The following is a 25,038-nucleotide window of genomic DNA, read 5'->3' as shown; positions in this document are numbered from 1 at the left end:
GAAAGCATTTGAATTCGCCACTGAAGTAATAACATCGCTGCGAGATCTAGTGAGAAACATTCACATTTCTCCGTTATTAACGGATCAAACAGCGCTGACGTGGAAATCTGGAAGAAACATTGTGCCATGAATGAACTATCCAGTGTCCACAAATTGAATTGCCGAGTTCACATGCGTGATCATAGGTAACTAAACCTATGTGTGTGAACTCGGCAATCGACTACTGTGGACTTCACCCGAAAACAGGATGTAAACACAGGTATTTGCGCTGGCTTAAATAACATCATTTTTATACATATCTTTCACATCTACTGCAGTCAGATCCACTCGTGTTCACTCAGAAGGAATCACTCACATTTTCTGTGCACTTGTAATGACACATCAAGGATGTTAAGAGGCTAAAAGCAGGTTTAGTACTTGCCCCATTGAAGTCAACAGGGTGCACATTTTAAAAAGAGGATAACTCGGTGTAGGCAACACTGATTTTTGTCGTTGTTCTCTGTATCGACAGCACTCCAAATGTACAAAAAAATGAGCTCAATGTTAAAATTGTCCGGAGTTCTCCTTTAATCCTTGTACATATATCTTAAACACGCCTCTAGATTTAATCTCTGTATATAGCATTCATCTCATGGTTTAAACTTAAAATCTATTCACTAAAAATCTGTATAAAAAAATGTATTATAATTACTGTTGTTGTTTTTACATTATTTCAATGTTTTGGACTCTTTGTTAATAGTATTTAACTTTTCATTATTTGTTAATTTGCAGTCAGGAGTGTTGTAATTTCATTGCACTGCTGATGATCATGTACATCATGTAAAAATATATATATTAGTAAATGGACGTGAACTTCCATAAACCAGTGGAGTAATTAGTGTTCTGAGTTCAAGCACTCCGACACGCAAAGTGAAGCATTCACGAGACCAGACTGGAGAGAAAACGAGGCTTTGATTTACGTTGATCACGATTAGATCATTCCCACCAACACAACAAATATGGTATAAAATAAATTTATTTGCTATTCGTTGACAGTAAAATGTACATCTGATATCAAATCCTGCTCTGGCCTCAATGAGAGAATCAGCCAGAGAATCTGTAATGCTGATTTATCTTGGCCATGTAATGAAAACAATCATAGATTACACACACACACACACACACACACACACACACACACACAGCGCAGGAGTTCTGGCTCTGATCCAAAAGGAGTGATGAAATAAAACAGGAATCTCCCACAGACCAGCTCAGAAACATCAGGATGGAGACGCACAGCTGGATTCTCTTCATATGGGGTGAGAGGTTTATTTATAAAATACAGATCATCCGTAAATTTAATAATGCCAAGGTTTTCTTGTAGTGTTTGTGTCGGTCTTCAGTCATTGTTTTCTAAAAGAGCCAGTTCTGTGAACCTACCGAGAAACTAACGGTGTAAACAGTGAGTGTATAACTTTGACATTTCGTCAACATCCGACGCACATGGCACCCTTTAAGCCTGTTTTATGCTTCTGCGTCAACTCGACGGCGTAGCTACGCCGTTCACAGAACGCGTAGCTACGCCGTCACTCCTACGGCGTCGTGGCCGTTTTATAGTTCTGCGTCGGGTTGCGTTGCATCGCGGTGCATTTCACCGCCAGAACGCTAGGGGGGTGTGGGGTTCGCGAATCTCTTTGCTAGTTTGTTTTGGTTCAGTGCGCCGTTTCCGCTTGTTCATTTCCGATGGCGAGCGAAAGAAAGAGAGAGTGTTGTTGCAGCTGGAGCTAATCGACGTTAAACAACAATGTTCCAGCGTCTTTCAAAGCTATATGTTTGTGTATCAGCCAGAGAGCTTAACGAAATTATACTGCAGTAATAAAAATAACCATATAAGAATGAATATTCTCCTCACAGAGTGTGTTCCTCATCTAACGTTATATTTCGGATTCACAGTGCGTGTTCCACTGCGATCCATGATAAACATCATAGAAGCCTTATATGTATTTTAACAAATGATTTTATTGCAAATGTTTAATCGCAGAAGAAAAAGAAGTCTCCACATGGAACTGTGCCATGGCAGATGTAGTGTCCCGTGGCAGACTTTGGTTAATAACTGTATATCCATGATGTAACCATGAACATTGTATTGTAAATAAACAACAATCTTTTTTGCAAAACAAACGTTGATTTATTTATTGATTGATTAAAAAAAGATAAATGAATATGTAAATATATACTTAGGCTATATATTAACACAATAAAAAATCATAAAAAAACAACATTTTATCACCCATACATATGCATATTTTGTGGGTTTTATGCAGGAATTGAGCAGTATAAAAATCTAAATTTTAGATTGCAGAAATAATATATTTGTGTGGTCAAAATATCTCACCTTGTGTATAATTCTAACTGCTCGTTTTTGGAGTAGTGAACTTTTATAATTATTGGCCCAAATTTCTATACAATAAGTAAGAACAGAAGAATAAGAGAATAAGAACAAAGGGCAAAGTTTTAAGTACAATTATAATTATACAAAAATATAAATAACTTTAGTATATAAAAAATATATAAAAAAACCTGATCCATCGTTGAACACAAACAGTGCAGTGTTCACTTTAAAAATGTCGCTATAGCGGGAGGGGGAAACCGGAAAAGCTACACTCCGGAAATAATGTATAATCTGACCAATCACAGCCCTTGGGGTCTGCGTCGCCTCGACGCGTAGTTACAATTTTTTGGAGGTGCGCGTCGAGCTACGGCGGAGGGGTTGGAGAGGGGTTCGCGTCGACGCAGAGGGGTCCGCGGAGGTACGGCGTCGACTCGACGCAGAAGCACAAAACAGGCTTTAGCGTCAATATGAGACGCAGATAGATATGGGCCAGAAGGCGCCTCCTAGCGGTCTAACCCTAACCCTACACCAGACCTAACCCTACCCATAATCTGCCGCACCCAGAGTCCCGCATTCTCAGACCCCTCGTTTTTCGAGACAGCGCCTCCTATCAAATTTAATTTTATTTAGCGAATCATACTCATTAGATTTCTTTTTTAATCAAACTACTTTATAGCTCATCGATACACCAACATATGAATAGTCCATTTAATATTTGTAAAGATAGTTAAATTTGAGCCGTTAATGTTTTTTCGCCTTTTTTCCCCGAAAATATTTTGAAAGTTATCCTTTAACCTTGGACTTTTTGTAGACAAGCATATTGTAAAAATCTGATTAAAATTAGTTGACATTAAAGTAGACCAATTAAATACATTAAGTGTGTTAATATCAAAGAATGTCATCATTAATTATTTAATCAGATTTACCGTTTGACCTTTTTTTTTAAACTATAAATTGAATTAGCCTAATTAATGTCGGAGTAATTATTTTACTTTAGGCCTATATAATTTTTGTAGACTACTTAAATTAAAACGTAAGTATTAAAATACTTTCGTTCATCTGCATTCATCGGCATTCATCTTTTATTTTAGTGACAGAATTTATTTTAGTGACGTTAAATAAAGTACAGAATTGTTTATTATTGGTGTTTTGTCTATTCTTATTTGAGTTTTGCTTCGCATTCATTCAAAATATCAAAAAACAGGTTTTGTAATGTTAGCATGGTATAATGTTAATTAGACCATTATAGGTTGAACTGAAAGAAAATAGGAATTTGAATAAAAAATATATATATATTGTAGCAATATAATATCACATAATATTTTTTCAGAAGATAGTTCAATCTGTAATTGTGTCCCTTCCATCAGTAATTTTCTTTCAATTAAACCCACGCTCAAAAAATAGCTACTGGGTAATTTGTTAGTCAGAGAACACAATGAGTTTTTTTGGCACATGCATAAAGCAGGGAACGCAAATATTTATTTGGATAACTTTAAATAAAACAAGACCGTAATATTGCATCCTATTGTCTTCAGTGGCATTTGGATAAGGGTGTTATACGATCTTTCGGACAGCAGGAGGCGCTGTCTCGACAAACGAGGGGTCTGAGAATGCGGGACTCTGGGTGCGGGACTGTAGATGCAGGCTCCGAGTCTGCAGCTTCATAATGTTGTGTCGGGTGTTGACGAAATGTCAAAAGCGTCCTATATGACGCCCTAGGATGAGAATGCGTTGGATTTTTACACTGTTTTTACACTGATATAACCAGGGTAAAGACAAACAGTGTGCCTCTGTGATGCAGTTCAGTGTCCCGGGAGAGATCGAAACTAAAACTAAAGCTTGCCTCTTACTCCAAATGTGTCAGAACGTTGTTCGTCTTAATACAATACACAATACAGAGCAACTACACGACATCTGTCCCTTCTGCAAGATGTTCAGCAAAGATAACATTCATTTATCACTTTATTCTGAGACATACGAGCATTTGTGGTCTGTCTATTGGAGACGTATAGACTTTTGCCCTCATCTAAACAGAAAGCACAAATCAAGTCAATCAGCCACATTTGAGGCATAAAGATTAATAAAAGAAAAGCATTTGACATTTCAAATGATAATGATGGTAAATACATCAAAATGATTGTAATGAGAAACACATCAACATGATAATAATGATTTCTTAAAATATGATGATGGCATTTGATTAAATGATAAAACACAAGCAAGAACTCTTTTTTTCCTTTTTCTGATTCATTAAGAGGATTTACTAATTATAGAGTTAGCAAAAGTTGTCATGAGCATTGTAATGTTTGATGCGGATGTCATAAATGTCATATAGACTATAAGGTACAATTCAAGTGTTAATCTACAGATTTTACAACAAAGTGCCTGTTGACTGTCAATATTATTTTGCAACAGGTTATTAACCAATTGTCGACTAACTTTCAATTGTCAACTAACTTTCTGTAGATTGAGTACCAACAACTCAAGATCATTCTGTCAGTTAAATGTCAACAGTCATGTCAGCATATGAAGTATATGATACTGTATATCCTACTCAAGGGGTCTCATGTGCATCAAATTAATGATTATTTTAGCTGATTTAAACTGTTTTAAAAATTGTTAACCATTTGTAGACAATCTGTTGATAGTCAACTAAAGATTAGATCTGTTGCTTGTCAACAAATAAATTGTTTATGATCAGTAGACTATTAATAGACATTATCCACTAAGTGTTAGTAGATATATTTTAGGACTATCTAATTAAAGTGAAAGACAGTTGATATCAGTAGAAAGTCTATAACCTATCAACAGATTGCATACCTAACCTGACTGAAGTAGAACAAACACTATGGCCAGCACATCAGAGAAAAAAATATTAATATCACTTTTATTAAATAAAAAAATAAAAAAAATAATACAACCCATTATTTACTAGGATATCACGATCACATCTGAACCACCTGATTATGTGTGAAAAATGATATTGAGCATTCCAAATGAGAAAACTCTCAATAGTCTAACTTACATCATTTCAACTGCCCGAGGCCAAGACCAAAAGTTATAAACAACAAATAACAATAATTATTAATTAATACATTTAGCCTTTCATGACAGTAAGTTTTACAGAAAATCGCATTTATTAAATGCAGTTTAACGTTATAACAGTTACTCATTTAAGAAATAATCTCTGTTCCTGCTACAAACTCTCTCGCTTCGGAGGATTAACAGACAAGACTAGTTTAAACCCTTAACAATACCTTCTTTAATCGTTTTGTAACATTTAGTTTATTTAACGTTACGGTGAGACACAAAAGGCGTTTTCTCCTATAGAACCATAAGACACCAAAAGACAATATAAATTAACAAAATAAATAATTTTTATTAGCTAACATAACGTTAGATGTAATCCAAATCTTTATAATCCATCCGCAAGCAAGAAACAGATCCAAATTCAGCCCTTCATCCACATCCAGCGATCTCCATTCTCAGCAGCGACCGTAAACGTCAAATCCCGCGCTCGTGATGAATTTAAATTCAAAAATTGCGCCAGAGCCCGTCTACGGAGAGCCTGCCCACTCCCTATTAAGCGCTATTGTACCGAATTTTGGTTGTAGTTCCACCAGAGCTCCACTGGGGGCGATCGCCATGAGTGCAGAATGAATGGGAGTCAATGGGGCTAGACGGCTAAATGTATCTCTTTCACCCGATTGCCGTTGATAAATCTCCAATCTGATTGTATGTTTTGCAAGTTCAACATGGGTTTTAGGTCGAAAGTTGAATGAACGAGTACTTATGTCCTTTTGATTTCTTACAGGTTGAGTTGTTGTTGCCCATAACACGCTAGCATTCTGCTAATGAACGCTGATTGGTCAGTGAAGGACTGATTACGACCAGAGATACCACTTGATGGCATCGTGTCATCCGCAGCGGGACCAGAAACAAACAAAACAAAAACTCTTCTAGCACGTGTGTTTCCCTGTGTCAGCTGTGTTGTCGATGCCTCGAGAGAAAAGAAAGTGCAGAGCGCGAACGCACCAAAGTGACTGAAGGATTGCCGTGAAGCAGTATCTCTGGTCGTACATGTATATGACGTCATTGACACTTTAAAATGCTTTTTAAAGCAAATAAGTGACTAAATAATCTAACACCCAGCAATGTGTAATTTCTTTACATCTCCTTTCGAATACAACATTCAAATTACTAGACAAAAAATTATATCCTGAGAAAAGTGGATTTTTATTGGTATAGCGCCATAGACCTCCATTCATTCTGCACTCGTCCTGTGAGCGCCCTCATATGGAATCAGAGTGGAACTGCAACCAGTTCAGAAGCCGGAAGTGTACTGAGAGTGAAACATAGACATAGATGTCATATAAAGGCTAGATGGCTCGTCCGCGCTGCTGGCCAATGGAGCTCGACATCCGCACACGGCGGCCATCTTACCACAGGGTGCTCGCTCACTCATAACATGCTGCATGTACTTTTAAATAACCATAACTTGCTCAATTTTCTACCGATTTTCAAACGGTTTGGTTTGTTATAAACGTCAGAGATGTAGCTATTATACTGCATACATATGAATAATTATGTTCAAAATGTTTAAGCATTCAGAATTATAGCCACGTTAATAACGTTTGTAAGAAACCAAACCGTTTGTAAATCCGTCCAGATTTCAGCGAGATAAGAGGATTTGTGTGCGTGCTGCTCACTCACCTTAATTCACAGAGCCCTGTCCTAAGATGGCCGCCGGTGATGCCGGAAGTGACTCCGCCTTGAGCCATCTAGCCTTTATATGATATCTATGGCTGAGTCCCAATTCGCCTACTTATACTACGACCTAAAAGTATGTACTTTTTTTGTGATGAAAAAGTACATACTTTTGAGTGTGTAGCAAAAGAGTATGCACGTTCTGGGACATACTTCGATGACGTCATGCAACGTGAACTTGAACGTGGTTGCCTAGTTACGCACACCGCGACTGTTAACAAAACATTTAACATTTCATTCATTCTTATATATCCAATATAATTTTATTTACTATTCCCATCTTTTTTTTTCCACAATACATTCACAATGTGTTCAACCAAATTGAGGAGTGAAGCAGGGCGTCGTCGTAGATCAACCAAACGCACGTCGCTTGTGAGGCGACTGGTTCTGACGTTCATGTGCAAATGTGTGTAACGAAAGCTAGCGCTACTTATTTTCTGAGTTAAAATATTTAAAGTTTATAGTGTAACTATTGTTTAACGTATTTTATACTTAATCTTATACTTATGTATAATACTTAAAAATACCCCGATGAAAATGAACCATGCTTTTACTATAGTAAAAGTGTAGTAACCATGTTTCTTTGGTTGGACTGATAAAGTTAACATATGTACAGCCACAGTATTACTACAAATAAGTCAGACAGAAACATCAAAAGAAATACATAAAAAAAGACACTTGCATGACACTGTACTAGAGCCTTTTTATTTATTGTTTTGTAGCCTGCAATGAGGCGCTCGGTATCTTCATCGGACCCTACAAGATAAACACGGTACTTTTTTGGCACAACATAAACCCATTAATATTACGAGACAATAAAATATAACTTTAATTAGGGTTAAACATTTGAATTCTTACACTTAAAAACTGAGGTCGCATCTCCGTTGCTGCATCCGACTGCCAGGTTTACATCACCACCATCACCACAAAGCTCCTCCCTCCCGCACGCAATGGGTTGTGGGCAATATTAGCCGTTAGCGTGTGCATTGATCTGCTCTTCGAAGTCTAACTGGAAATAGTAGACCATCCGGGTATCTTTGGAACACTCATTTCAACATGCTACGATTTGGGACGTACTAATTCTAGTTTCGCATACTATTTAGGACGGATAGTATGCGAATTGGGACTCAGCATATGTTATTAGACATTCTCTGATTGCGCCCTCAAGAAGCGTTACGACATGTTTTACGGCAGTGATATCAAACGCTCATTGGCTCTCGCCTGCTTCATCACAGATTGCAGCATGCCGTGTTTCAGTTGAAACAACATTGAAATGCAGAAGCGTGCGCGCCGTCTTCACGCAGAGGGAAGCTGGGTTAACATTTTCATGGATTAATAACTTAAATTCTGCTCTGTCTCTTATACAAAACTATTATGTACTGCCAGAGAGGACTGCAACACATCGTCATTTGAGCGACTTTTGGTACCGATTTACATTTTCGCAATAAATTATTATGATTTCTCATCTGTTGTTTTTCTTCATAATTTTAGCCTGCATAGTTTTAAGAAATGGTTATGGGTAGGTTTAGGGGCAGGAGTAGGATTAATGTTAGTGGCTCAAAATATATTTTAATGCTATAAATAAAACTGGCATTTCCCTACACATCTCTGTCCATAAAGTGTTTTATTCTTTTTATATTCTGTTTAAATGAGTAATTTATATTTAGGTTTGGGAGTAGGGTTAAGGGAACTTACATTTATCTATAAAACAGTATAAGGGAAATGATACAGATATCTTTATGATTCGTAAATGTTTTGTAGCTGTGAATTCGTAATAATTCTACGTTGCAGACACGTCTGTATCATACGTTTCAGCATCTATCCAAACCTACAAAAAAAGTATGTTTTCAATCTGTTGATAGGTTATAGACTTTCTACTGATATAAACTGTCTTTCACTTTAATTAGATAGTCCTAAAATATATCGACTAACGCTTAGTTGAGCATGTCTATTAATAGTCCACTGATCATAAACAATTTATTTTTTTTAAAACAGCTTTAAATCAGCTAAAATAATCATTAATTTGATGCAAATGAGACCCCTTGAGTAGGATATACAGTATCATATACTTCATATGCTGACATGACTGTTGACATTTAACTGACAGAATGATCTTGAGTTGTTGGTACTCAATCTACAGAAAGTTAGTTGACAATTGAAAGTTAGTCGACAATTGGTTAATAACCTGTTGCAAAATAACATTGACAGTCAACAGGCACTTTGTTGTAAAATCTGTAGATTAACACTTGAATTGTACCTTATAGTCTATAGGCAGTCAGTTGAACGTATGTTACTTGTCTGTTGAGACAGTGTTGTTGAATGTCAACTGATGCACTGTTGACAAGCTACTGAATGGCTACTAATAACTAGTAAAGTCTCAACAAACGGACTATCAAAATAAAGTGTTACCGAAATGAAAAATCATATTAATGATGTCAGCGGGGCATGATTTCAGCGGGGCATGAGGCTGAGCAAATACTATAATGTGTTCAGCTTCGTCAAAAGAAAAGAAAAGGATGCAGCAAGAAATTGTAGAACCTCCACCCTCAAAGCGGTGGAGTGCATGGTCTGTGCTAGCTGAGTTTATCTAATGCAACTTGTGTGATACTGGGTTCTCTTCAATTTGCAGTTTTTTATTCTTAAATGCTTTGTTCTAATCGCGATATATGCAATAGTGTCGGTAAATGCAAAAAGACTGTTTGAATATGAACCGTATCTGTGTGTGTGTGAATGAATGAACGGCACAGATGTTTACTCCAGCTGTAAACAACAGTGCGCACTTACATTAGTAAACATGTTATTTTTACATGAACACATCTACTAGTTTAGCTTTTACCAAACTATATTGCTATCCTGAGATGAGTATACATCGACTGAAATATGTTGAAATAAAATGTCTTTGTACAAGCAACGTATTAACCTGCAAATTAACATGTATATGCAAATATGTCATAAAAACGATATGATACAGACGAAATATGAATGTTTAGACAAGATTTCATTGATTAGTTTTGGATAGATAATAAAGTTTTACTGTAAAAAGACTACTGTCACGTCAAATAAGCTTTTGTTTGACAATTTCTGCTCATATGTTAAATATGTAGTATGGGATATTTTGTTAAAAATAAAGTAGGTATATTGAATTATGATTATGAATTTTAGTTTTGTTTTTTTGTATTTTCACAAACCACACATAAATGTCATAATCTACAAACTTTTACACACATGCTGCTGATATATTATTGTAGCAGAGTTTGTGCTGAATACAGTGTAATTAGACTTTAGCCATGGACATATTACAAGTAACAGAAATAAGCACAAATGTCAGAGCATGTCAGAACACCTCCAGGCCCAGAAAACACCTCAGTTCTCCGAGGGTTAAGGCTGATCGCAAAGAAAAGTGTGCTTTCTCCATTACAGAGGACCACTTTTTTAGGGCTGTGTGGGATTCAACGATGATGCAGGCATGTCTGTCTCCTGCTCATAGCGGTTCAATCCTCACAGCCGTGAGCAAGATAAAGCTAGGCCAGACACTCAGTTTGGAGACTCTTAGGTCTAATGTCAGCTGTGTCAAACGAGATACCTTTTGGCCTGCTGTACATGAGACCTTTGCAGTGGTGGCTCAAGACCAAGGGGTTTCCCTGAGGGGCAACTCATTCCACATAATCAAAGTTATATGCAGGTGCTTCGTACTTTGGTTATGTGAAAGAAGCCTTGGTTCTTGTCCCAGGGTCCTGTACTGGGAGCTCCTTTTCATCGCCCAACACTGAAGACAGATGCTTCCCTCAGGGGTTGGGGAGCGATCATGGAAGGTCATTCAGCTCGGGGTCTGTGGAGGGGTCATGGAGCTCATATGGAGGGAATATAGCAAGGCAGAAGTGCATCTATTTGAGTCTCAGTAAACAACACACTGTCAACTCTGGTTCTCCCCGTCATATCCAGCCGCTTTGGGATAGATGGGTGCCCGTAGTGAAAATTGTTTATACATATTTTAAAAGCCTTCCTGAAATAAATTAGTATTCATTAAATTGACTAAAATAATCAATAGTGAGACACTTATTTGTGTAAAAAGCACTAATGACTTGTTTAAGACTCAAAGTTGAGGACTTGCAAGGACTTCTATTGTTTTCATTTCCATGCAGAAGCAAGCAGTTTCCGTTTCAGTTTCCTGTGAATGGGCGAGACCATAGAAAACGTACAAATACCTGTACAGAACAGTGTGTTAGAAGTGCAGTCAAACTATTTGCACTACAAACTAGTGTGTTTATGAAAACAATTAAATTAAAATAATATGATACCAAATACCAGTTCTGCAAAACAGACAGCTAAAATAACTGGATACAACCTTCTGCATTTTTACAATAATTTATTTTAAATCAAGTTATTACAAATGAGGATGCCCTTAAACTGAGGTTTTGTCAGGTTTAGCTCACATATCAAGTTGGTACACTGTACACACACACACACACACTGACAGATTTTCCAGAATAAGGCTGGTTAATGCTGGTGAAGCTGCTCATCTGCTCATGACCTGCAGCAGAACACACTCAAACCAGTGCAGATGATTGAGGTCTTCAGGGGAAACCAGCTCTGGAGTCTCTGTGACTGAGCCACTTCAGGTCCGGACAGATGGAAGAGAAGTGGCACTAACACAGAGACTCCAGAGCTTGTGTTTCTGAGGAGGTTAATCGAGCCACAGGTGCTGCTGATGCTCAGACACTAAACCAGAGAGGATTACTGATGCTCTGCTGGCCATCCTTCAAGAACTGGATAGATCCGGAGTGAGAAAAGGGCTCAGAAAATCTCTCATGTCTAGGCCCCTTCCTCTTTAAACTGTTGCAATAGAAACTATGTGCAATACCAAACTATTTATAGTTGTATTTATGTAACAATACGCAAGCCCTTCTTAGTCCATTCCTTGCATACTGTATGTAAATACATATTTGTCGATTGTGGTTATATACATCTTTTAGAAACAGTCTCACAAGCGTCTCCTGATGTCTCAACAGTCTCTCTCGCTTCTCCAGCGTCTCTTTCAGAGGCCTTCAATATCGACACTGAACATCCCCTGAGATTTAACGGCACGGCAGAAGATTTCTTTGGTTACAGCGTTTATCAGTCAGAGTTTGAAAACAGGAAACAGTGAGTGAAACACACACACACACACACACACACACACACACACACACACTGGTTTCTAGGGTGATCTACATGTGTTTTCTGAGGGTCTGATTGATTGTGAGGGTGTTTTTGGCAGGATCATCGTTGGAGCCCCATTAAAAGGAAACTCAACGGGTGAAATGTACAGTTGCACAGGAGATCTGCAGTCCTGCACACCACTGCTCTGGACAGGTATCACCGTCACACACACTATCTGTCACGACCACTGTCACACACACTATCTGTCACGATCACCACCGTCACACACACTATTTGTCATGACCACTGTCACACACACTATCTGTCATGATCACCGTCACACACACTATCTGTCACGATCACCACCGTCACACACACTATTTGTCATGACCACTGTCACACACACTATCTGTCATGATCACCGTCACACACACTATCTGTCATGATCACCGTCACACACACTATCTGTCACGATCACCGTCACACACACTATCTGTCACGACACACACTATCTGTCACGATCACCGTCACACACACTATCTGCCTTGACCACCGTCACACACACTATCTGTTACGTAGTCGACTTCGACTGAATGGGATCACGCCAGGGAGCCTGTCTTCTTCGAGTACTATTGAATGAGCCAATGCAAATTGGCGTGTGTGATTCACATTACACACTCCTCCCCCGCGGCACGGGTATAAATACAGAAGTGGATGCATGCACTAGTTGCTTTTTGCTTCGGAGCCAAAGAGTATTGTTGTATACAAAAAGCACCTTGGAGAAACTCAACAACGGTGCAAACTATGAAAAGACAATGCAGAAAAGCAGAGCGCATGTGGCGGAAGACTAAACTTGTAGTCCATTATAACATCTACAAAGACAGCCTTCATGCTTTCACTGTGGAACTAGGCAAAGCTAGACAGACTTTCTTCTCAAATATTATAAACAGCAATTTAAACAACACACGCACTCTTTTTGCTACTGTAGAGAGACTGACAAACCCTCCAAGCCAGATTCCCAGAGAAATGCTCTCAGAGAACAAGTGCAGTGAGTTTGCTTCTTTCTTCTCTGAGAAAATCAATAATATCAGAAAGGTGATCAGCACATCCTTGAGCTGCACTGAGGTCAGACAGATCAAACCACCTGAGAAAGTAGTTACTATGTCTGATTTCAAAGAAATTGATGGCAAAATTTTGGAAGAAACCGTACAAAACCTTAAAACATCAACATGCGCTCTTGACACACTTCCCACATCATTTTTCAAAAGTGTGTTAAACAGTTTAGAAGCAGATCTTCTAGAAGTGGTAAATGCCTCACTTCGCTCTGGGAGTTTTCCAAACTCCCTTAAAACTGCAGTTGTCAAGCCCCTCCTGAAAAAGAGCAATCTGCATAAGACCATATTAAGCAACTATAGGCCGATCTCAAATCTTCCTTTCATAGGCAAGATCATTGAAAAAGTTGTCTTCAATCAGCTGAACAAAGTCTTAAGCTCGAATGGATACTTTGACAATTTTCAATCTGGTTTCCGACCGCACCACAGCACAGAGACAGCGCTCATAAAGATAATAAACGATATTCGCTTAAATACGGATTCAGGCAAATTATCAGTGCTGGTGTTACTCGACCTCAGTGCTGCATTTGACACTGTCGATCACAACATACTTCTGGACAGGCTGGAAAACTGGGTGGGGCTTTCTGGGATAGTCCTAAAATGGTTCAGGTCATACTTAGATGGGAGAGGTTATTATGTGAGTATAGGAGACCATAAGTCTGAGTGGACATCCATGACATGCGGAGTCCCTCAAGGCTCAATTCTTGCGCCACTCCTGTTCAACCTGTATATGCTCCCAATGAGCCAAATAATGAGAAAGAACCAAATTGCTTACCACAGCTATGCAGACGACACACAGATTTACTTAGCCCTATCGCCAAATGATTACAGCCCCATTGACTCCCTGTGTCAATGCATTGATGAAGTCAACAGTTGGATGTGTCAAAACTTTCTTCAGTTGAACAAAGACAAAACTGAAGTCATTGCGTTCGGAAACAAAGATGAAGTTCTCAAGGTGAACGCATACCTTCACTCTAGGGGCAGGGCCGGATTAACAATTTCCTGTGCCCTGGGCAACAAGACTCAAGGCCCCCCGTAGTTAGGGGGGTTGGGGGGCATGCTCCCCCGAAAAAAATTGGATTTCTCTGACCTACATATGTGCAATTTAGGACTTTTGAAGGCCAAAAAATTATAAGAAATAGGCCAGCTTTAAAACCTTGTCATTATATTATTTGTCTGCTCTCTCCTCATCTTCATATTTCTTATTCTCTCAGTATTCTTATACTGGCCTATTTCTACCCCTCCTAAAGCTAAACTTTGACTGATAGTCTTTTCATTTTCATCTGTGTCAGTGACGAAAATAAACATAGGTTCAACTGATATTTATACGTTTTATGAATCATTTTCTTAGACATGTTAATTTACTCAAGGCTACCAGGAAAGCTGTAGCCTTAGTCAGTATTGCCAATAGGAACCTTCTGCAAGCTTTGGGATTTGAAAACGTCTGTTTTTAAATGTTAAAAGTAATTTTAAATGATACAAATTATAGAGTACGTTTAACGCAGTTGGTGGAATTGGCAGACGTTCCCTTAAGCATTGTGCGCTGTGGAAACGCGTCAAAGCATTCTCAGGTATAATTATGCAGCATTAATGCATGAATGATTTTGAACGAATATTTCATCATGTCGATATACAATGGTCACATAATGTTAAAACTAATCTTGCTATTGATATCTTTGTTAGACTACCGACCCTATAGAACAAATGTCCGGCTAATATCGAAACTGAAACGAACTTTACCGCGCTCAACCAGCGGGAGTGCATTTCACGAATTAGTAATCGCTGGCATTCAGCTGGGAGGGAGGAAAGTCTGCGTGAACCCGCGTAGATGCAGTTTATGCAGTGAAGACTGAAAAGAGTGTGATAACTTTATTAAATTTCTGTGAATTTCCTACTTGTCAGGGCCCCCTAGATCTCATGGGCCACTGGGCAAGTGCCCAGTTGCCCTAATGGTTAATCCGGCCCTGTCTAGGGGTCAAACAACTAAACATCAAGTCAGGAATCTTGGTGTGACACTAGAGTCAGACCTTAGTTTCAGTAGTCATGTCAAAGCAATAACTAAATCAGCATACTATCATCTGAAAAATATTGCAAGAATTAGATGCTTTGTTTCCAGACAAGACTTAGAGAAACTAGTGCATGTTTTCATCACCAGCAGGGTGGATTACTGTAATGGACTCCTCACTGGCCTTCCCAAAAACACCATAAGACAGTTGCAGCTCATACAGAACGCTGCCGCCAGGATTCTGAGCAGAACCAGAAAATATGAACATATCACACCAGTCCTCAGGTCTTTACACTGGCTCCCAGTTAGATTTAGGATTGATTTTAAAGTATTATTACTGGTATATAAATCATTCAATGGCCTAGGACCTCAATACATTGCAGATATGCTCACTGAATATAAACCCAACAGATCACTCAGATCACTAGGATCATATCAGCTAGAAATACCAAGGGTTCACTCTAAGCATGGCGAGTCCGCTTTTAGCTATTATGCCAGCCGCAGCTGGACCCAGCTTCCAGAGGAGATCAGATGTGCTCCTACAGTAGTCACATTCAAATCTAGACTCAAAACACTTCTGTTTAGCTGTGCATTTACTGAATGAGCACTGTGCCGCAGTTCGTCCACTGTACTGTACTGTATTTTTTTTTTTTTTTCTAAACTGTTTTAATTATTCTTATTTCTTTTCATTATTTTAATTTCTTCTATGTAAAGCACTTTGAATTGCCATTGTGTATGAAATGTGCTATATAAATAAACTTGCCTTGCCTTGCCTTGCCCATACAACGAGCGAATGTGTCTGTGTTTTTCTAGGAAGACTCTCCCAGTACTGCTGATTTCCACAGTGGTGGTCTCGAGTTTTTGAGCTCTCAACTGCTGTTTTAACAGCATCAAATTTCTGTGTTTGTTGACGTTGGGTTAGAGGGCGGAAAAGTGAGTGCTTCACTGTTTCAGTTCACTGTTCAGTGTTGCCGCGGTCATTCCCCTGTGTGCTCTGGTGATGGGCCCATTTCCTGTAAACGCATGGGTGCGTTTGCGTCTTTTTCAAGATGCTATTCCACCCGTGGGTTTCTGGATGCGATCGTTCCCTGTCCTTCCAAATGGATGGTCACAATGGTTGTATCACGTGTTTGTAGAATGTACATGTATTAATGTATGTGTATATATGCAGCACGCTGAAGCAACTTTTGTGGATAGTTTGTGTTCTCATTGCAAGGATATGACTATCGCTGTGTTGAGATCGAGACTCGCCTTCACGTGTGAAGTTGGAGTCCATATTACCACGCCCCGCTACAGCGTCATGTGGGAGGGGTTATCAGAGGATCATAGTGAGGCTTCCCCGCCTGGTAACCAATCCCTGTGGGCCCCTCACTCCTCTATCACATCACAGTCGGTGGAGCCCCCCGTTGAGCGCGCTGGTCCCTCTGTAATGGACCGACCAGCCGTTTCATTATGGGCCTCTCCAGGAGACAGGATGCCGATTGCAGCATCAGTGAGCTAACCTCTGGAAATGATGACTTGGCTGCCTTATCTCCCTCTGGGAGTGTAACGTTGCCTGAGCCAGATCCAGAAACGTCAGCTATGCTGAATCAGGCCACCGAGGCTGTCGGGCTTGAGTGGAATCCTCCACCGTTTCCCGAACAGTCTCGGTTGGATGATTGGTATCTCGGGACGGTCCACGCTGGTTCTCAGCTCGCCGCCTTTCCTTCCCGAAATGCATGGAGAGCTTACCAGGTTGTAGGCGGCACCTTTCTCTGCCAGAAACTGCCTGAATAAGCTTTTCCACCCTCACTACCCTTGACGGAGGAGCGGTGAAGGGTTGCAAGGCTGTCCCTCTAATAGAGCCGTCTGGCGTGACACAGGTGCACCTGTGTCCGGCAGCCGCTGCTTTTTGAATGCGGCCCCTCGTCTCCCCCCTAAAGCCTCTCGAGCCGGATCCCTGTCCTCCATTTCGCTGCCGTACCTTGGGTATAGTCTGTGGTCGCTGGCCTCTGGTCTGGTTTCGTGGAAGTCCAAAACACTTCCCAACCGATGCCCAGCCTGGCCCCAATCGGTACCTTCAGACTCGGCTTGCGATTCATTTCGCTTGGCTTCCGCCCAGGCTCAGTGATATTCATCATTCATCATACCTAGGTGTTGAGCAGAGATGCTCCTAAGAAAATGAGTGAGGTTCATCACACCTAGGTGTTGAGCAGAGCTCCTGTCCTGTGTGTGTACGCCGCAGTCCTACTGGCGAAGGACGCGAGCTAGCCGTTCCCTCTAGCCGATATGAAGTCTGGCTTCCAAGAGCCCGTACTTCATTGTACCCTTAATGTTTGGTGGGTTATGACCATCTTGGATCTGTGTCAACTGAAACGGGCCCTTTTTCGAAAGCCTCCATTTACTTGTTAAACAAAGAATTGCATTTTCAATGCCCCGTCCCCAAGCTTGGTCTGCAGCGTTCGACCTGAAAGACATGTACTTCAGATCTCTATCCTTCCGCTCCACAGGCCTCCTGTGTTCTTGCATTCGAAAGTTTGAAGTTATGAAGGTATGAAGTATCAGTACATGGTCCTACCCTTTGAGTGCTCCATAGCCAGTTGGGTCTTCAGGTCAACTGGGAAAGAGTATCTCACCCAAGGGACAAGAAGTGTGGAGAAGTGTGGTTGTCTAGTGTGGAGATGGTCTCGGTCTAGCGCATTCTCAGATAGAGGTGTGTCAGCTCAGTCAGTGGCGGATTTAGCAAAATGGGGGCCCAAGGCGAAAGTATATATGGGGCCCCCCATTCGTTCTTTAAATGAGAACGAAAAAAATGTACAGACTGAATGGTGGATAGGCAGGTAAAGCTAATCTACGGGGAAGTAAAGGTTGGAGAGGAGAAAAAAAACCTTCCCCTTTAAACCCTGCATACACTTATTTACTCCAAAATGAAGATGGAAAGCAGAGAACACACAAAGTGTAGCACTACACAAACTAATAGTTACGATGGAACCCAACAGAGAATAAGGTTTAGATAACACCTGAAACATCTTGCATCACAATAAGTATTGTGATTGTCAAAACATTTTAGTAACTAAACAGAAACATGTTACAATGTTTACATGGTACAATTTCTGGTAAGCTATGTTTTTTTTTATTATTGCTTGACACAAATTTCACAATTTCAATTCAATTCTTGTGATTTAATTCAATATTGACTCATTTGGATAAATAGGTACACAAGATAGGCGTTCATTTTTCTAAAAAAAAAAAAAAAAAAAAAACACATAATGCTTTAACATACAGAGAGCCCTATCAGCTGGCAGTAGTATTATTGAAGGTTAAAAATAACTCAAATTAAACATAATGCGTTTTTATTATAATAATAACTTTATTTAATGATATAAGTAAAAATATAGGCTAAATATGTAATACACATATTTAGCAAAATACTCTATATAGCTTTTTTTTCTAGCCAACAAACATGCTATAGCCTATATTATGGTCATTAATTATGTTTTTAAAATTATGTGACAATTGTTCTCCAGCTGTTTTATTGACCCCTTTCCGCGGTTGAAAAACACTGATTGATCGATATTATGTATGAGGAATATACATTTCGGTAAGGTGGATTGTATCTTTCAACATTGTTCATTCGTGCTTATTTACTATTAGCTAGTAGAGATGATTGGTTCACGTGCCGCTAGGGATCTGTCATGTCACATTTACAAGCGCCAAAATAGTATTTATAGTAAGTGAGTGAGAGGGGCGAACTGGGGAGAGGTGCGTATATCCATGTGAGTGTGTATCCACGTATATCTATGTGAGTGTGTTAACGTTATCCTCACCTAGTGCCACTTCACAGCTAGCTGCTGTTGCTTTAGCAGCATGTTCAACACTTTGGACGTTGTTGTTCCTGTCTGTATCCCCAACAGTAGCCGTAAAAAAGTTTGTAATCTTTGGCAGCGTTGCCAAATACTATTCGGCGTCTTTTCGCTTTTTTCTTTTATTTGAGCTGCTTGGGTAACTTCGTTTCATTTTCGCATTTAGACTCATCTTGCTTCGTCTCTGTTTGTGTACTTCCCAGTCCTCCTGTCACTGCGTGTTTATCTTTCGCGCTGCGCACCATTACGGGCTAGTCCATTTCATTGTGAAAGTAGGGGGTGTATATGTAGGGACAGATAACCATGAACTGGACATTTTAACAACTACTCCAACGTTTCAACATATTTCTTAAGAATATTAATACAATTTACCATGTTTTTGAAGCATTCATGATAATAAGGGGCTTTTTCTTTTCTTTTTTTTTGAGGTTGGTTGGGGGCCCCCTACTACGACCGCTGGTAAGGGGCCCCAAGCAGCCGCCTACCTATGCCTCTATGTTAAGATTGCCACTGAGCTCAGTGAGAAGTGAGAAAGGGTCCCACTGAAACTTTCAGAGGCTCCTGGGGCATATGGCAGATGCAACCACACAGCTCCTCCATATGAAGACCGCTTCAGCACTGGCTTCACGCCCGAGTCCCGAGGTGGCCGTGGCAGAGCGACACACTCTGTTGTGGTAAACACCCTGGCCTGTCGCCAAATCCTCAGCCCATAAATAGACCTTTTGTTTCCCCAGGCCAATGCCTCCTGGAACTAAGTGTCCACTAATGTCGGCCACATATAAAGGGCATGCAGTAACAGAGGTCTGGGCGCCCTCTGACTGCACTGGCATTCATTGCTTCGAGTTGCTTACAGTTTACTCGTTTCAAGACATCGCTGCTCAGCAAGCATGTACTGTTCTGACAACATTGCGACCGTTGAGTTGCGTTCCCCTCGCATGTTGCAAATCGCCCGCCACCTCACAAGCTCAGAAGCTTCATCCCACTTATTTCTGCTGGCTTGCTCAATCGTGCCGCTGACAAGCCTCATGACAGCCTCTGGTTCAGATACAGTGGAGACTCTGTCCCCAGCTGGCCAGCTGTTTGGGACCATGTCACGGCTGTATACTTTGTATTGTCGTCTTTGCCGTGTCTGGGTGTGTTTTGCTCCTCCTACAGGTGCGTGCAGAGCTGAGGCAATCAGGTGGATTGGGTGCACCGGTGCACAGGTGTGCCTGTCAATAAAAGCTTCCTGTTTGGCGTCCTTAGTGAGCGTTCCATTCTGTCACATCGATCCCTGTTCAGGACCGAGATGTTGATCGGCGTTGCGGCGTATTGCGAGAACTTGAGAGACAGTCTTTGTTATGAAGAATGTGTAAATAAAAAGAGTATTGTAACCGCCATAAACGTTTCCTCCTCCTTTATTGTTGCTTCCTAATAAGGGCGTAACAGACCACTTCGTGGCAAAACAGCCACGTCTGTTGCCCCTCCGGACTCGTCCCTCTGCCAGTTGTTTCTTCTCCTGTCTGAGCGGATATCCCTCGACACAGAAAGAACTCTGGCCACAGCTGGCCCTGGGGTCCCCGCAGAAATGTGTTCCCCAGTGAGCCTTCTTTGACTACGGTGCTAAAATCAGGAAGAGATGGAGCAGGTCTTGCTAGTTGCCCCTCATTGCCACAACCGACCTCTCCTCTCGACAGCCTTCCTGACTCCTTCCTCTGAGTACATTCTCAGGGATGGGGCACGACGGCACCCATGTCTAGACCTTGGAGAGTTCCAGGTCTGGTTCTACAAAGAACGGGATGCGGAGGTTCTGGTTACTACCACAAGTTTTTAAGTTTCAAGTTTGAATCTATTTATATAGCACATTTAAAAACAGCAAACAAGGCTGACTAAAGTGCTGAACAATACACAAGATAAAGAACAAGGACAAACCACACATTCATGACAAAAGCTTAAGAAAAAAAAAAAAATTTAAGAGAAGATTTAAAAGCAGTTAAAGACTGAGCCACTCTGATGTAAACCGGAAGGCTGTTTCACAGCCTATAGCAAAGGCTCTGTCTCCTCTATTCTTTAACCGTGATCTGGGGACGGACAAAATACTCTTATCACCAGACCTCAGGTTTCGTGTGGGATTGTGTGGACAGAGTAGCTTGGACAAATAGCTCTGTGCCAGATTATTTAAGGATTTAAAAACAAGGAGAATAATTTTAAACTCAATTCTAAAATGCACAGATAGCCAATGCAGCGATTTTAAGATAGGAGAAACATGATCAAATTTTCGTTTTATTTTGAGGAACTTTGCAGCAGCATTCTGTACTAATTGGAGACGAGCAATAGAGTATTTGGAGATGCCATAGTAGAGAGAGTTGCAATAATCCAACCGCGATGTAATGAGGTTTTCAATCTCTAAGGTTTTCTCAGAAAGAGAGGATTTGATCTTAGAGAGAAGACGTAGCTGGAAAAAAACAACAACTAATCACCACATTTATTTGTTTATCAAATTTGAGGTTCTGATCCCAGAAATCACCTAAGTTCTTAATGCATGATGAAGTCGAAGGAGAAAGGTAATCCAGGTCAATGTTAAGTTATCCACGCTGCTCTATAGAGGAGTGCAGCATAGCTGTAGCGGAAGTTGTTGGTTACAAAAGCATTTTGTCAGCATCAAGAATGAACAGTGCAGTTGTTTTGTTCTTAGATGATGTGAATAAAGTAAATGAGATTGTTGCAAATGGAATTGTGATTAATGATTCTTACACACCAGTAATGCCTTTGATGCAACCGGCGAAAAAGATCTTGTTGTCAAATGTTCCACCTTTCATAAAAGATGAAGTGATTCAGAGAGAATTGGCCAGACATGGAAAAAAATGTCACAGCTTAAAAAAAATTGCCTTAAATTGTAAATCAACGCAGTTAAAAAGTTGTTTCTTTCCGAAGACAAGGGTACATGATTTTAAACAGTGAGAGCGCGGAGTTAAATCTTGCAATAAAGTTTAGGCTTGATGAGTTTGATTACGTGATTTACGGCACATCGGAAACAATTAAATGTTTCAAGTGTGGACAAGGAGGGCATCTAGCCCGTGCGTGTCCAGAGAATGTAGAACACGAAGCAACAATTAGTAATATTGAAAGAGAGGGACAGAAAGATAAGGAGGAAAATGAAAATCAGTTTGGTTACTTTTGGAAAAATTTTAAGGATAGGAAGTAATCATTTGATTCTCTACAGCAATGGTGGGATAATGTAAAAATAGAAATACAGCAACTGTGCTTTCAATGTAGACTTTCAATGCTTTTAGAGACATTTCCTGATCACTAGAAGATCTAGAGAGAGAAATTGTAGAAATACAAAACTTAATAGAATTTGCAAGAGACAGAGAATGTATTAAAGTTCTTAAAAATAAAAATAAAGTTTTGGATGATTTGTTGGGTGTTAAAGCTCAGGGTGCTCTGGTACGCTCACGCTTTCAAAGTGTAGCGCAGAAGGATGGCCCAGCCAAGTTCTTTTTGGACTTGAAAAGAAAAATGGACAAAATGGAAATATGCATTCTTTGACATTTTGAATCTGGCATGGAAATTATAAATCCTAAGGAAATAAGGAAAAGAGCGGTTGATTTTTATTCAGAGCTGTATAAGAGTGAACACGTAGAGGTGAAAGATATAGCCAGTGAGTTTTATGTGGGTCTACCTAAAGTTCCAGATGGAGCTAATGTTGAACTGGAGAAACCTTTCATGAAAGGTGAATTGTATGATGCCCTAAAGAGTATGGAGTGTGGGAAAGCTCCGGGGATCGACGGTATTCCTGTAGAGTTTTATAGATCCCTCTGGGCAGTACTCGGAGATGATCTTCAAGTGCTTAATGACAGCTTGACCAGAGGGTCGCTGCCTACAAGCTGCCGGAGAGCAGTGATCACCCTTCTGCCGAAGAAAGGGGACTTCAGAAACATCAAGAACTGGCGACCTGTGTCACTCTTATGCTCGGATATGAAGATCTTATCCAAAGCCTTAGAGATTAGATTAAGAGATGTGATTCCCATACACAAAAGAAATATATTTGAAATATATTTTCAGGATATATTTTGGAATATATGCAAATATTTGAAATTGGCCCAATACATATATTTCATACTTATATTTCATATATTTTTGTTATATTTCAGAATATATTTCAAATATATTCTGAAATATAACAAAAATATATGAAATATAAGTATGAAATATATGTATTGGGCCAATTTCAAATATTTGCATATATTCTCAAATACATTTATATATTTCAAATATATTTCTTTTGTGTATGGGTGGTGGGGTCATCCATGTAGACCAGTGAAGGTTTAAAATTTAAGAATCTATTTCAGATATGCTTCCTTACATAACATCACAGTGAAGAATACTGATTTTAGCTTTTAAGGTTAAGATCTCAGCAAAGTTGTAATTCCTGTTTTCTTTAATGGCTCTTCGAGTCCCAGTTTCACTCAGACTGATGGGATTAGCACACGAATGATTCACTGAGAATCTCACCTTTTGTTCTGCAAATGGCTTTTGGACCCAAATGGCTCTTGGAGCCTTATGCTAATTAAATTAGGATTGGCCAGACCCTCACAGTCTAGGGTGTTACCTTAACCTGTATACTCATTTACATGCTTTGTTTGAATTTGTCTCCACCCCCAAAAGTCCCTCCTCCTAAAATGCCTATAAGACACCATGTAAAGTTATGTTAGACAGATCATGTTGGAAGTTTCTACAGCCGTGTACAGAGGACTTCTCAATAAAGAATAACTTCAGTTAAACGCGATCCCGACTGTCTCACCCCTTACACAACAAAAATATATTTCTCAATATATTACGTAACAATATATTTCATGTGTCTCCATATATTGTGAAATTGACATAGTAATATATCATATGATATATTATATAATAATATATTATATATGTAAGTTATATATTGCAATATATGGGACAATACTGCAATTATTGCCGTTTTCATATATTTAATAAATACATATTATTATACTATTTAATATATTGTTATGTATATTGAAATATATCCCACATTATATTAAATTATATATTGGAAGAGGCATTGTATATATATGTAAATATATATGTAAAATTATATGCAATAATATACCTCAATGTACAAGATAATATAATCAGATTTATATGGGAACATATATTAAATATGTTGAAAAATATATTGATTTATATTACATAATATATTATATAATTATCATATTATATATTGTATACATGGTAAATATGAAATAATCTAATGTACAATGTCTGTCATATATTTTAAAATATAATAGATTGAATAAGACATCGATAGTTCACATTAACTGAATGAGGTTTATTTCAAAAGCAGCAGCTGAAGGACAACTGTTCTTCATTGTAAAAAAATAAAACAGTTTTTAGTGCAACAAAAACCGAACAATCCCTCAGTGGAAAAAACAGGACAACAATCCTTTAGTGCAGTGTTATGTTATGGTGCTAAGAGCCAATAGGAGTGGCGCATTCAGATCGCGCTGGCGCCGCTGCCAGTGTGAGCAGGGGAGAGTCAGATGAGAGCAGATCTGATGAAACAGCAGGCAGCAGCACTGAGCATTTCTCCAAAGCATTTCTTCTCTTAACAAAAACTGTGATTGAGGCCCTGTTTACACGAGAACGCTCGCGGGTGAAAACGTAAAAATATTTTATCAGATGTGCCTTTCGTTTAGACGGCGACGGCGTTTTCGGGGCTTAAAAACACAAAAAGTGAAACCACCCTCCAGAGTGGAAATCTTAAAAACGCTCCACCGTCGCGTTAAAAACGCAAAAGTTTGCTAG

The 25,038-nt window shown here is 39.5% G+C and overlaps 1 protein-coding gene across 2 annotated transcripts in view; it reads left to right on the top strand.

The window, feature by feature from the left end:
* The first annotated feature begins 1,144 nt into the window (after positions 1 to 1,144).
* The window catches only part of LOC308687559 (integrin alpha-L-like), an 85,800-nt gene continuing 61,906 nt past the window's right edge, over positions 1,145 to 25,038 (top strand). Inside the window, exons 1-3 of one of the 2 annotated variants that reach the window (XM_081360171.1) lie at positions 1,145 to 1,298; positions 12,166 to 12,280; positions 12,396 to 12,490. In XM_081360171.1, coding sequence (XP_081216297.1) covers positions 1,265 to 1,298; positions 12,166 to 12,280; positions 12,396 to 12,490 — 244 coding nt within the window. In that variant the 5' untranslated portion in view covers positions 1,145 to 1,264. Of the gene's footprint in view, positions 1,299 to 12,147; positions 12,281 to 12,395; positions 12,491 to 25,038 lie in introns of both variants that reach the window. The other variant, XM_081360170.1, reaches the window with a different exon arrangement.

This window comes from Scardinius erythrophthalmus (genome assembly GCF_964197995.2).
Source record: "Scardinius erythrophthalmus genome assembly, chromosome: 3".
Classification (NCBI taxonomy): domain Eukaryota; kingdom Metazoa; phylum Chordata; class Actinopteri; order Cypriniformes; family Leuciscidae; genus Scardinius; species Scardinius erythrophthalmus.
The sequence above is the reverse complement of the archived record's forward strand: the minus strand, read 5'-3'. Positions and strand labels throughout refer to the sequence as shown.